This window comes from Larimichthys crocea, unplaced genomic scaffold (genome assembly GCF_000972845.2).
Source record: "Larimichthys crocea isolate SSNF unplaced genomic scaffold, L_crocea_2.0 scaffold148, whole genome shotgun sequence".
NCBI lineage: Eukaryota > Metazoa > Chordata > Actinopteri > Sciaenidae > Larimichthys > Larimichthys crocea.
The window spans coordinates 1,617,771-1,631,669 of record NW_020852030.1 but is presented as its reverse complement, the minus strand read 5'-3'; the positions used below and the strand labels follow the sequence as shown (position 1 = coordinate 1,631,669).

General features: G+C 43.0%; 2 protein-coding genes across 2 annotated transcripts; both read right to left on the bottom strand.

Annotated features, from left to right (window-relative positions):
* Positions 1-1,136: 1,136 nt before the first annotated feature.
* On the bottom strand, positions 1,137-7,002 carry tafazzin (tafazzin, phospholipid-lysophospholipid transacylase). The gene is made up of 11 exons (XM_010749071.3): positions 6,905-7,002; positions 4,484-4,637; positions 4,276-4,404; positions 4,153-4,198; positions 3,979-4,064; positions 3,827-3,907; positions 3,704-3,745; positions 2,826-2,888; positions 2,611-2,663; positions 2,454-2,531; positions 1,137-2,256 (listed from the first exon to the last, which is right to left on the bottom strand). Exons 2-11 carry the CDS (start codon positions 4,590-4,592, stop codon positions 2,155-2,157), a joined length of 789 nt encoding a protein of 262 aa, XP_010747373.1. The 5' UTR covers positions 4,593-4,637; positions 6,905-7,002; the 3' UTR covers positions 1,137-2,154.
* A 977-nt stretch (positions 7,003-7,979) lies between these two features.
* On the bottom strand, positions 7,980-13,763 carry si:dkey-150i13.2 (mitochondrial carnitine/acylcarnitine carrier protein). The gene is made up of 9 exons (XM_019272520.2): positions 13,363-13,763; positions 11,176-11,268; positions 10,551-10,678; positions 9,695-9,785; positions 9,433-9,550; positions 9,177-9,249; positions 8,934-9,043; positions 8,688-8,809; positions 7,980-8,427 (listed from the first exon to the last, which is right to left on the bottom strand). Exons 1-9 carry the CDS (start codon positions 13,462-13,464, stop codon positions 8,365-8,367), a joined length of 900 nt encoding a protein of 299 aa, XP_019128065.1. The 5' UTR covers positions 13,465-13,763; the 3' UTR covers positions 7,980-8,364.
* Between the last annotated feature and the right edge of the window lie 136 nt (positions 13,764-13,899).

Here is a 13,899-nt window from a genome sequence, read left to right as displayed (position 1 = left end):
ATGTCTATATATATATATAGACATACAAATATATGTGTGTGTGTGTATATATATATATTGTGTATATAAACATACAAATACATAAATACAAACCTGCTTATCCTCCCAGCCTACCATTTCAGCACAATAATTATTTTCATGTTTAAATTTAACAGCTGTAAAACGTCCAGCCAGCAGCTGTCATGAAACAGGGCTGCAACTACTGATTATTGTTATTGTTAGTTCATCTGTTGATTTTCTAGAATAAATCGTTTGGACTATAAAACTCCTGAAAAAATATTCCTGTCATCTTTGCATGAAAAATTCTGAATAGTTTGTGATAGTTTTTCTGTCCATGGACTAACTGTGGCTGCTCTGTTCTGAAATTTGAACAATATTTTGTCATGTTGTGCCAATATTATCGTATGTTTTCCTAATTTGCCGTTTGTAATCTGGATCAGTCCAGCAGGGTATGAAGGTGGAGGTAGACAAAACATTTCCATAAAAAAAACAACAACAAACAACTAAAGTTTAGAAAAGTCAAATACTTTATTGGAGTTCACATTCTGTACAGTAGCAAAGAGTGGCCATCACAGTAAGGCGATACATTTTTATAAAATAACCACGCATCACTTGCCGTGGCCTTCCCTCCGTTATAAAAGCCGCTGATCTCAGTGATAAAATAAGTTATGTACATCTGCAATGGGGTCACAGTCAGAGGCTGAAGATCTACAGAAAACTGACTGTTCATCAGAAAAAGAAAAGCTTAACGGGAGAGAGGGCAGGACTGTGGACAGATTTAAAGCTGCATGGACACGATAAAAGCAAATCATATGACAGCACAATCATCATCATCATCATAGTATCTTTTTACTCTGCATGCCTCTTTCTGATAAAAGTCTACCATGCAGTACAGCTCTGACTTCCAGATCAACTTCACTAGATTACAAATCATGAATCTATAGATCACTACATGCGCATATATGTGCATACTAATATTTAGTATTTAAACAAACAGCAGCTTTGTGTAAAGTTCTCCTAAAATGAGGTAACAGCTGGATGCAAACTTTTTCCTTTGCATCCAAACACCAAAAGTTTTTTAAATTCTTGCTGTGCATGCCAGCTGTGGTGTGGTTCAGGTCGGTCGGGGTTATGGCAAATAAAACACTTGGCTTAAGTTATAATCTTAAAGATTACCTGCCTGATTTTTTTTTTGCAATTTCTGGTCAGGAGTTTTTTTTAAATAAAAGCATTCAATCTGTGGCTTTTATTGTGAAGCAGCCAAAGGAAACACAATGCATCTGCCAGCGCGGTGAGTGCGGACGGAGATCGTTCATCAAAATAGTCTTTGTTAAATGTATTGGAGGCAGACGGAGCGATGAAGACCTCAACACGGTATCTACACCTTTCACCTGCAGTTGTTTGCTTTACTTGTGCCGCGTACAGCATGAAATCAGGGGGCGCTTGTCGATGGCAAAAATAAATAAATGAATGTCTTTATTAAAACAACCTGAGATTGTTTGGCTGCGCTGTAAACAGATACACCAGCTGCTCGTCTGTTGTGTTCCTGATATCAAACCGCACATCCTGTTTTCACTGATGACCAAAAGGAAACTGAAATCTCAAGAATTATAACTTAAATGTTCGTGTTACGGTAAATAACGTTAAATCTAGTCTGCTGCGTGCTACACCTCCATCCACGTTCATGTTCCACAGCTACATAAAGCACTTCCTGCATTGGCACTGCACATAAATCATGAGGCATAGGCTGGTGGGAGAATAACTGAGATACAGTCAGAGGAGTAACACTTGTGATACTTTCATCTACTGAACCTGTCAGCTTGGAGGTCACACAGCATCCATTTTATTTCTGGGTGGCAGTGGATTGGAGACAGCAACTAAACGATGCTTTTACTGTATTAAATAAAAACAATTAGTGAGTTTCTGTTGCATCAGCATTCATGGAAATGACCCTCGATAATGATCCACACAAAACAAACGTCACTCAAAACGTTGTGAAGTTGTCGTGACTGTGTGTTCGACATCTGGCTGTGGAAGGAGAGACAATGAGCGGATAAGAGGTAAAAAAACAAACAGTCTTGTGGACTTCCAGTCGTAAAGGTGTTACCCTCAGCTTAGAGAAAAGGATCATCAGTCATGAGGAGTCTGAGGGGCTCAGGATCTGGTCTGTACCTGCCCGTGGAGGGCCTCGGCCTGAGCTTTCAAGCTCTGGAACTCCCCCTGGATAAAGTCGGTCAAAGTCTTCCTCATTTCCAACTGAAGGCAAAAAGTAAAGAAGGAACGTGTTACATTATTTTATGTTGTTTATCTCACAACTGTAATGCCAACTAGACCTGATATACCTGTAAACTACATTTTTTCTCAGATACCCGTATTACATTCTTGTGGTAAAATAATGAAATATAGTTACATTATTGGAGCGTTAGTACACGTTTAATTCTTTCTGTCCTCACCTGGCTCTTGTTTTCAGCTCGGAGGGATTCAACAACGTCTTTAACACTGAACGGTTTCCCCACCAGGACTGTGATTCTCTGCAAGTGAACCCACGATTAAAGCAAACAGGACGCTGTGACAAATCCATTTTAAATCAATGATCAGCAGCGTTCCTACCTTGCCAGTCCGAGGAATGTAGGGCTTCATATTTGGCAGAACGTCAGTCAAACCTGAAATAAAGTTGATCGATCACAAAGGCTTCATGAAATCATGTAAATGATGAGGCTGCCAATATTCTAGATTTTGCTTCATGTTCCATGAAAAGAAACCAACGAAGTGTAAAACTTTCAGACTTCCTGTCTGAGGCTCACGTAACGTGTTGTGTAACTCACCCACATGCCAGAGCGGGAGGATAATCGGATTAAGGGAGCACTCTGATATGAGTCGACCCACACCTGAAAAACACAAACCAGAGATGAGCTGAACCAGTCAGCTGAACGGTGTCTCTGTCATTCGTACGTCTGTTCTCACACTATGTAACTTTGGGAAGTACGTAACGCTTTACGGCACTAAGTCACACAGCAGCAACTATTTGACTGATTCTGGTGAAACTGGATCATATTTTATGGAGAAAATGTTTTCTGGTTTTCCCTCTGATGTCCTCCGGCTGCTCCGCCCAACTCTCTGTGATTTACAGAGTTTATGATGGACAGTGAAGTAACCTGCTGACAGCTGTAGCTGCTGTTAGCTCAGTTCGTCAGCTTGGCGGTGAGCTCAGAGCGACGGGTACCCGTCGCTCTGAGCTCACCGCCATGCTGACGAACTGAGTGTTTGTACCAACAGGCGTTATGGACTACCAGGAAGAAGAAGAGGAGGTAACCAGGCTCAGCAGCCTCTATGGACATGATGGCAGAGGAGAAGAGAGTGAAGAGGACGCTGACGGAGGAAGCTAAGAAGAGAAAAGGAGAGTGAGCGAGCAAGAAGCCGCCGGGCAAGAGTAAATGTGGGACTGACTTTTAGTGGTTGGTGAGAGCTTGGTGAAATAAAAGGCTGAAAGACAGACGCCGAGCTGGGCTGACTGCTGCTGGACTAGTCAGTGATATTAACTGATAATAACTAATACTCGGGTACAGCTGTCCATATTTACCACAGTGGGCTTACACAAACACTGATTTCCAGTCACTCTGCGTTCGTCTATCCAAAGCTTGAGTGTTTTATGTAGATTCCTTCTGTATGTGCTGCTGCAGTGATGCATCATTATCAGACTCACCCCATTTTAACCGTATAAATTCTTCAGTCATGTTGACTTTGCCTGTTGAATAAGGAACAAGATCATTAATCAGAGGAAACAAACATGACATGAAGAGTGACGTGAGGTGGGAGGTTCACACACCTTCTGGGAAGATGTGCACCCATTCTCCTCTGTTCAACTTCTCCAGGACAAAGTCCATCCCTTTCTGATAAACACCGTCACCTACCGAGAAAAACACGTAAATCATCCGTCCAGCTCACGGCGAGACAAAGATACTGCTGACAGAGGCTCACCTCTGCAGACGGGAACACACTTCCCCCGGCTGAAGAATCGGGAGTGAAGCTCTTTGGTGAAACAGATGTCGGATGCAGCCGGAGTCCTGTTCCAACAAGTAAATAAAAAGTAATAAAAACCGAAAACTCCACCACCAACCGCTACAGATGAAGTGTGGAGACGATGAAACTCACCACCGCATCCTGTTGAAGCTCCACAGATGTCTGAATTTGAGCACACCTGAAGCAGAAACACGCGTGATTACCTCACCGATGTCTGCGTCTCAAACTGATTTCACGTGCTGAATCTGTCCTCACCCCAGATGTGCGGGTCATCCATACAAGACTGGTGATTGGACAGCGTGATGAGGGGCGTGTCAGAGGGCCTCCGGTCAATCAGGTCCCACAGAACCTCGCGGTTATGGACCGTCAAGTAGTTCATGTACTCTGAAGATGGAGGGAGAATTAGCCGAACGAGAGACAAACTGAACAAGACTGGAAGCTTTTGTATGTTTTTAGAACTTACTGGTCCAGAAGTAGGAATAGGAGCCCACCATGCCCATGATGAGTGAGCTGGAGACCCTCCATGCCAGAGGAGGGCACTGTGGGAATGGCCATCTGACCTCCAGGGGCATCACAGCGCTCCACGGACACTACCTCCACATCCACACCGCATCAAGCTGATTAAAACAACACACACACACAGAAACACTGAAGTCAGGCGAGATGAAATCCACAGAAACCTCAGCCCGCCTTGTGAATGTAGCTGTGAAAGGAGCCGAAAGAGAAGAATGATCAGACGTCATGAGAACATGAAGAGTTATTAAGGTGGACTGAAAGAGTAAGCGTCATCTGTTCATCTCCATCACACCGAACACAAACAGCTGGAGGACATGTGGAGGACAGACACACACGAGGTGTTTAATCCATTCTACACCTGAACCCGTGTTACAGAACTCTGTCTAAGTTTGTCCATTCTGGGCTACTGTAGACTCCTGAACAGATAATTAAGATAATTAAGATAATATCAAAAACATTCTTATTTTCAGCCGATTAAACAGAATTAAAACAGAGTTTTGAATTATGTCCAGTAAATCTGACACACTGGTAGAGTCGTCACGATACCAAAATGAGTAACGATACCATACCAGACAAAGTATCACGGTTCCAGGTATTATCGTGATACTGCTGCCTTTTTATTATTACCGTATTTTCCGGAGTATAAGTCGCACCAGCCAAAAAATGCATAAAAAAGAAGGAAAAAACATATATAAGTCGCACTGGAGTATAAGTCTTTTTTTGGGGAAAATTATTTGATAAAATCCAACACCAAGAACAGACATGTCATCTTGAAAGGACTCATCGTCAGTTGCAGTTCCAGTTATTCCAGCCTTTCTGAATCCCGACAGGATGGTTTCGGTTGTCACTGAAGCCCATGCTTTGTCGATCCATCCAATGACTTTCAGGAAAGTTGCATGAAGCGGTAACACCAAGAAGGTCCTCCTGCAAAGTCATTTATATTCATCTCCTTGGCAACTACCTGGGCGTGGAGACGCAACTGCATTGTTGACAAGCCTCTCCCGGCAGCACGTTGTCTTTCTGCTGCTCGATTACCGTTTTCGGCTGCATATTTCACTACTTGCAGCTTGTAATTTGCAGAATATGATTTTCTTTTCGTTGCCATTTTTGTTCTCAGTTGTTTTTATAAGTTACCGCCAATGTTGAAATTATCAACACAGGCCTAGAGCGCCCTCTTGCGGTTTAGTGTGAAAATAACATGTGAAATTATATAATAATGTGTTAATAATTTCACACATAAGTCGCTCCAGAGTACAAGTCGCACCCCTGGTCAAGCTATGAAAAAAACTGCGACTTATAATCCGAAAAATACGGTATTATTATTTTTATGAACTCCGATGTATTTGTACAAGTTATAAATACTTATTAATGACTTATAATGTTGTTTGGTGCATGATAAACAGAATACTGCTGAAGTAGAATTAGACAAACAAATCAGTGTTGTCTCTGACGCCGACGCCGCGGCAGACTCGGCGCGGTTCCATGTTGGTTTGTTTACATGGAGTAGCATGCAGTGAGAAGCCGGGAGGTGGAAACTGGCACCGGTAGTTTAGTAATCCACGGTATGATAGTAATCCACGGTAGGACCGTCCTGTAGGATTTATAGTTTAGTAGGAACCGTTACGATCTGGCACCGCGGGGTACCGTGCAGGTCCAGTGTGTAACTGGACCTTTAAACTCTGACTGTCAGCTCCCTGGTCCAGAAAGCCCAACACAGGATGAACCTCCTCCCTCACCGAGCCCGTCCTCACATCCTCCATCACCGTCTGCCACGCCCAAAGATAAGAGCAGACAGGTGAGGCAGCTGATTGGCTGCATCCTTCCGTCTCCTCAGGACCTGAACTCCTCCAGAACTCTGAGGCGTGCTGACCAGAACCAGAACCAGAACCCCTGACCTCATGGACACGCACACCTTTACTTTACTCTCAGGTAACATTCTGCACGTCACCTTAAAGACATGTTGGACATGTTGTACTGAGACAAATTCTTTGCATGTGTAGACCTGGTCCTGGTTCTGGTCCAGTGTGACGTCACAACATTCAGGTCCAGCAGCTGCCCCGTTAGCCTGCTGGCTAACCACTAGCCACACACACACACACTGAACTAAACTAACGTTCATCTAACGTTCAACTAACGTTCAGATAACGTTCAGGTAACGTTCAGATAACGTTCCTTAAACAGTCATTCAGCAGTTATCCGCCTCTGTCGCTCTGTCCTCGCGTACAAACGTCATTTTCACACCGTTAAACGTTCATAAAACGCGCCGCCTGTCTCCGCGAAGCTTCATCGATCATATTTAAATATTTATTAAATATTTTAATAACTTAAAAAGTCCAGAAAACGTCACGAGACCGAACATTGAACTCACCTTCCTCCTGCTGACAGGCGGACGGTCAACGACCCGGAACTGGATGCGGCGCGCTGGCTTGTGGGTAATGTAGGCTGATCTTAAAGTCTGTTTTGTAGGCTGATCTGTTTTGTTTTTGTTTGTTTTAACTTTATTTCTATTCATTTTACGGCTTCATGAATAATGACGTCATGTTCCGTCAAACCGTGTTTAATGTTTGATGTAGTCCAACAATCCCCTCACCTGAGAAACGAGGACTTATGGGAGATGGAGGCTGTTTTTAGACTTCCTCTATAAAAAGGTGAAGTGGTGATAAATATTGTGTTCATAATAAAGTTAAAAAATAAATAATTCATTTAAAAAATAAACTGATTTCACATCTGTTTTTTTATATTGTATTAACAAATAAATAAATAAATAAATATAAAATCAATTTGGATGCATATTTTATAAAGAAAATAACAAAAGATTTTCTCGTGCAGTCACAAAGTGATATCAATAATTCAGAGAACTATCACTCTGATGGTGTGTTACGTGTGAAGATAAAGAAATTATCTTTTTGCTTTATGTTTGAATTAAAATACGACTTTAAAGGTGCAGTGTGTCAGATCTGGGGCCTTTATTTTCAGAATAAGTTAGACTATGTTTTCATGCATGTATGATCACCTGAAAATAAGAATCTTTTAAATTCTCCTTTCATATCTACAGTGGAAGCGGGTCCTCTTTCATAGAGGTCGTCATATTGAAACAGCATGTTTCTACAGACTGAACTAAACAGTGACTCTAGACAGAGACCTTAAAATGTTTGTTTCTCCTTTACACTAAGAAGGTGAGGGTGATGTGAGGAGATTGCAATGCAGCAATTAGATTCTACACACTGGACCTTTAAGTTTTATTTATCAACATGTGTTCTGTTCACTTCATTTTATTTCAAACATTAATAAAACATTCTGATTTAAAGTGTACTGATAACAGCAAAGAGTTAATGACATTTTGTTTGTTTGTTGTTGCTCGCGCTGAACTAAGACAGCATGGCATGATGGCTTTGTAATGAAGTGTTTGAGTCAACAGTCGACACTCTTTAAATATGAATTCAAAATATTTTGTTTATTTCATCACAAAGTTTATAAAACTCGCCCCGGCTCAGACAAACCTTCATCCAGAATAAATTAATTTTGGCTTTTGGCAGAGCTTTTAGATTAAAAACATTCCAACCCATTCTGAACTGAATGGTACCAATGATCTGACATTTTACAAACATCACAGTTTGTAAGGCTCATAAATATACTCACATTCATCTCGAGTGTGTGCGATTACGCTGTAATATTACTCACAAAAAGAGTTCACGAACAAAAATAATTTGTAAAATTAAATGTAAAAAAATCACATTTAAGAATACAATAATTCATTACATCCTGACACTTAAAACACAGTCTGTGGTATGTGGAGAAACAGGTGGAGGACTCGGGTCCAGACTTGTTTCACCAGCTGGGCGCGATGGCGTTCAGTCCTTTTAATGCCACTTCAAACCCCAAAAAACAGGCCTGAAGGAGGAAGGAACAGAGCTGAGTGAACAAAGGGCAGACGATGCTGCTGCTCGTCGCGCTTTAGAGAATCCGGACACCTTGACAGACTCGCCACTGAAAAATGTCTGCAAGAGATCTGCAGGTTCTGTTTGGTTCTGGTTATTAAGCAGCAAGGGAGTATAAATTCAGAAAGTATTGTCATTGCATTAACAAGTACTTAGACATATGAGAGTAGAGTACGAGTATGATACTAGAGTAACATAGAAGCAAAGGTTTACCGCGTTGGCAGGGAAGGCTCGCAGAAACACTGCATTGAATCCTTTATAGAGGCCCGTGGGTCCTTCTTCTCTGAGCAGCGTTCTCAGGACGTCGACCAGACCTCTGTACTTCCCATCCGCAGCTGCACACACACACACACACACACACACACACACACACACACACACACAATCACAATCAGGAGAGTGATCTTCAGTACGTTAAACGATGAGCTTCAGATGACAGGGAGGACACTGAGTGCTCACCTGTCTGGAAGTTGGACTTGAGGACATCTGGAGGAAGAGCGATCGTCCAGTTTAATATGCCGGCCACGCCGCCAGCCAGGAGGATTTTAGGAGTGCTGAGCTGGGAGACACTAACACATGCACATAAACTGCTGAGTCGTTCACAACAAGGCATCACATTGTCAGATAAATGAAGTAAAAATGATATTTCCCTCTGAAATGTAGTGGATTAGATGTTTCTTCACTGTAACCATGGTTACTCACCTTTGACCTTCAGGTGTCAGGACGTTTTTGAGGTATTCGTACGTCAGAAAGTAAAGACCATTAGAAGGAACGTCTGCAGCATTAACGAGATGAACACATTAATGATCAATAATTATAATCCAATAATGTACATACATAAAGCATAACGACTACTGAAAAGTCCCTGTAATTTGTCCATTCACCAGGTGTCTGTAGATATAAAAGTCTCATTCTAAGGTAACAAAAAGTCACTAATGCAAACAGAGAGCATGCTCACCTCTGATGAGAGTCAGCACAGTGCCTTTGTACACACTGCGGATCCCCTGCTGCTTGTACAGCCTGACTGCACAGTCAAGTGGACCCGAGTACCTCGCCTTGCCACTGCTAGCCTGCACCTGCAAAACACACATTTCAATTAATGCATGAGTCACAATCATCCAATGAGACTGTTACTGACTACATCCAAACATCGTTTGCATCTGCTGGCAGTTACAATAAGAGTGTGCATGACAGATGATAAAATATGAAACACACTTCACCTGCAGTAAACATTTGATTCTCTCTCCCGGAGCCACGATCACTGTCGTGAAGACCCCGGCCAGACAGCCAGACAGGAAGATTTGAGTGTGCCTGAGTAGAATAAAACAGGGACGGAGGAGAAAAGCTGAAGAGCTGATGGAAACTTTCACCATTATCTCAAACGTATACGGCGTGCTGCCAGGAAGGGGGAGGGACATGTACCGCAGCATCTTAACACAAGGATTTGATATGATGATATGATATGCATCATAATCATTTTCACTTCATGAGTTGGTGCTGAATCCCTTTCACACGTGTATGGGACGAGCTGAGTGTCAAAAGGTTCATCAGGAGTCAACACCTCAACATCTGGCAGCAGATCTGGGTTTCCATGTAAGGACAAAGAATGTTGTTGTTGCACAGATTTATGTATTTTATCTGACAAAGCGTCACACAGGGGGACAGCACGTGTGACATTGCCAGATACAGTACACATATGTATATTTAGACGGAGGAACACATGGGGTCAAAATAAAAGGAGCTGACAGGAGGCGTGGTGGGAGGTGGCAGGGTAACATGAGGAAAGGGCTGTCGAGGGGGTGTGTAGCTTCATACGAGCAAATGACAGCAGAGGGGAGGGCAACAAAGATCATGATGATTATATATAGAGCTCGTATTCCAGGTATTACAAACACACTGTAAAAAAGACACTCGACTAACTCTGTGTGTGTGCATGCGCGTGGACTTGCGGACCCATCTGACTGTGGACTTTGGCATGGTTACACATTCACAAACAGGGAACTGCAGAGCGAACAGGGGACGTGTTTCAGATCATGTCTAAACTGACTGTCTGAATGAGGGATGTGTGTTACTTACGTTAGAGGTTTGTCAGGATCCGTCTGCTGGAGCTGTTTTCCCAGACCGAACCCAAAGAAACTGATGGCCATCATTGGAGCCACACCAGCCAGAGGAGCCCCCATACCTTTATAGAGGCCGAGGATACCCTGGACACACACACACACACACACACACACCGTGCAAATTTCAATTAGGCTGGCATTGGCGGGGTACAACCCTGGACAAGTTATCAGTTTATCAGAGAGCTGACACATAGAGAAAAACAACCCTTTACTTTATAGTCACCAATTAACCTGCCTGTGTTTGGACCACACAGGCCCCATATGGCCGGCAGGTTTGAACCCAGAACCTCTTTGCTGTGAGGCGACAGTGCTTACCCGCTGCACCACCGTGCCTCTCATGAAACATGAAACAGAAATGTCGTTTTCCATCGTTTGAGCTCTGACTCATTATCTCGTTGCATCTTCTTCTTCCTCTACGATGATTTAGGGAATCAGCTCCATCAGCTGTTTATTTTCCATCAGCTCATGTCCCGATTTTATGGAAATTTGTTTAAATCTTGCACTAAATTTGGGTCGAAACTTGACAAAGTGCGTCCTTAAGTAGTTTGTGTGTCACTGAGTGTGTGTGTGTGTGTATTCACCTCTTTGGATACGGTCTTGCGGAAGCAGTCATATGTTCCTGTGTAGATCACATACTGAGCACAGGAGGCTTTGGGCTGCGTCTGTAGCCTCACCTGAAGAATAGAATTTTATTAGAATGGTCAACACACACATATTTATATATATATATATATAAATATACAATGCACACAAATACACACACAGAGGGAGGATGTTGAGCCATGAGATAAGGGAACACCTCACGCCTGCAGCCGGGGTGACTGATAAAACAAACAGGTGTGTTGTTGTCTGACAGTTGAGTGGGAATCAGATACAACACGAGGAGGGGCCATTCAGCCATGCTTAACCCTTAATGATTGACTTACTGTCTCCATGCATTACACTGATGTACATCTTTTGGATCGATGCGTTTTTATTGAGTATTGTGCACATTTTAAATATTCTACAACTGTGAACCTTTGCACGCTACCTGGTGAATACTTTTGCAAAACTACACAAAACTTTATGTACTCTCTGATGACTACGTTGTTGACCCACTGCTGATCTGACCACCTGACTGTGATCAGCTGAACGGTGTCCTGTCATTCGTACGTCGGTTCTCACCTATTGTAACTTTGGGCTCCGGGTGGGAGAAGTACGTAACGCTTTACGGCACTAATCACACAGCACAACTATTTCACTGATCTGGTGAAACTGGATCATATTTTATGGAGGAAATGTTTTCTGGTTTTCCCTCTGAGTCCTCCGGCTGCTCCGCCTCAACTCTCTGTGATTTACACAGAGTTTATGATGGACAGTGAAGTAACTGCTGACAGCTTAGCTGCTGTTACTCAGTCCGTCAGCTTGCGGTGAGCTCAGAGCGACGGGTACCCGTCGCTCGACTTCACTGCCAAGCTGACGAACTGAGTGTTTGTACCAACAGGCGTTATGGACTACCAGGAAGAAGAAGAGGAGGTAACCAGGCTCAGCAGCTTCTATGGACATGATGGCAGAGGAGAAGAGAGTGAAGAGGACGCTGACAGAGGAAGCTAAGAAGAGAAAAGGAGAGAGTAAACTGTAGCTGCTGTTAGCTCATGTTTAGCTGGGCTGCCCGGACTGTGAGCTCAGAGCATCGGGGAGTGTTATTGGGGGAATGCTGACAGCAGCTGGTCGACATCCCTGAAGTCGTCCCTTTTTGTTAACCTCAGAGAACTAGCAGCAGCTCGTGCACGGAGGACGACATGGAAAGTTTATCTATGAATAGAAACATTTCACAATGACTCCCCTCAACCGGAAACTTCCCTTCAGTTGTGTCAAGGTGTGAAACCTTCCTGCTGTATGCTGAGTATGATTGGTTCATATTCAGCAGCCAGGAGGTCGAGAGAGACGAGACGAACGGGTCAAAGAACATTTATTATATGTGATAATCAACCATCTGCTCTTTTGTTAATCAATTACTCGTTTGAGTTTCAGCTTTAATATTTCTGCAAACTGAATATTTTTGGACTTTTAATGACACTTGGAAATGATGATGTCTCAGATAACTGACAAAGAAATACATAGATCACTGCTAAATGAAACAGAAAACAAAGAAAAAATTAAAACAATAATACTGTTCACCTGCAAAACAAACCACCACATAATGATAATAATGTCCATCAAACTCACGAATATCTCTGCCTGAGTTTGGGGCTGTTGATCAGAAGAAAACAGCAATTTGAAGTTTAATAAATAAAAATAGAACATTTTGGAAACAAAACAACTAATAAGACTTAAATGGAGCTATTTAAATGTATTAATTATGATTTTTGCTTTGTTTTGTGAAATAAAAGGACCACAGCAGACCTTTTGTTGAACACTGCTATGTTCTTATGAACTTTGGACCTTTCAAGGACTGAACTCACAGCTTAAGACAGCTGAAAGACAAATCAAGCAGTCAGTCGATTAATCGATGGATAGAAAATAAATTCCTTGTCATGTGTGGACTGAAACTGAAGCAGCAGGACTGTGTCTTCACAGCTCTCTGTGTTTCTTGTAGCTGGCCTCGGTGACATTTTAAGCTGATTTCTCAATAATCCACTAAAGTCCTCCATCTGATCAGCCTGACTGACTTCTGTCCGAACCTCCACAGCCAAAGACGCGCAGGATGCTGTGGTGACATCCGACATATAAACAACATATTACCAACATGCATGTCTACATGCAAACAGCATTAAGCAGTCAGTCACCTTGATGGTGTCCAGCGGGTGTCCAGCCAGCAGCAGACAAGCTCCGGCGACTCCCCCAGCGAGGAAGTTCTTGAGCGGGGAAACTTTTGCCTCTTCCCCCATCCTCTCCCCCGCATGGCCAGCGCGCACAGCCGGGCCGAGGGTCCACTACGCACCGCAGCGACAGTCCGCACACACCGCCGCAGATCCTCTGTCTGTGCAGGGGGTGAGACCCAGCCTGTCTGTCTGTCTGCCTGTCTGTCTGTCTGCCTGTCTGTCTGTCTGTCTGTCTGCCACGTCCAGTCGACACTGGAAACTGGACTTTGTCTTCAGAGCTTCTTTCCTGTTAACAGTTCAGCTTGTAAAGACACTTATTACTCTGAAACTCACACTGAGTGTGTATTCCTATAGTACTGGTATGTAGTACTCCAGTACACAAAATACTACTGTACATATACTGACTGAAACACAGAAACAGCGACCTCTAAAGGAAAAAGAACACTTCCTGTACTACAGTAAATAAATCACTTTACTTGACTTTGACTTCATTGTTGCTCC

Bases quoted from the DNA above. Each gene is read 5' to 3' on its own strand.
- tafazzin (XM_010749071.3), bottom strand. From the start codon at position 4,592: ATGCCCCTGGAGGTCAGATGGCCATTCCCACAGTGCCCTCCTCTGGCA. The intron at 2,889-3,703 runs GTGAGTCTGATA...TGTGTTTTTCAG, and splicing joins ATTTATACGGTTAAAATGGG to GTGTGGGTCGACTCATATCA. The intron at 2,664-2,825 runs GTGAGTTACACA...ACTTTATTTCAG, and splicing joins CCTCCCGCTCTGGCATGTGG to GTTTGACTGACGTTCTGCCA.
- si:dkey-150i13.2 (XM_019272520.2), bottom strand. From the start codon at position 13,464: ATGGGGGAAGAGGCAAAAGTTTCCCCGCTCAAGAACTTCCTCGCTGGG. The intron at 10,679-11,175 runs GTGAATACACAC...GTGTGTGTCCAG, and splicing joins GCAAGACCGTATCCAAAGAG to GGTATCCTCGGCCTCTATAA. The intron at 9,551-9,694 runs GTGAAGTGTGTT...TGTGTTTTGCAG, and splicing joins GAATCAAATGTTTACTGCAG to GTGCAGGCTAGCAGTGGCAA.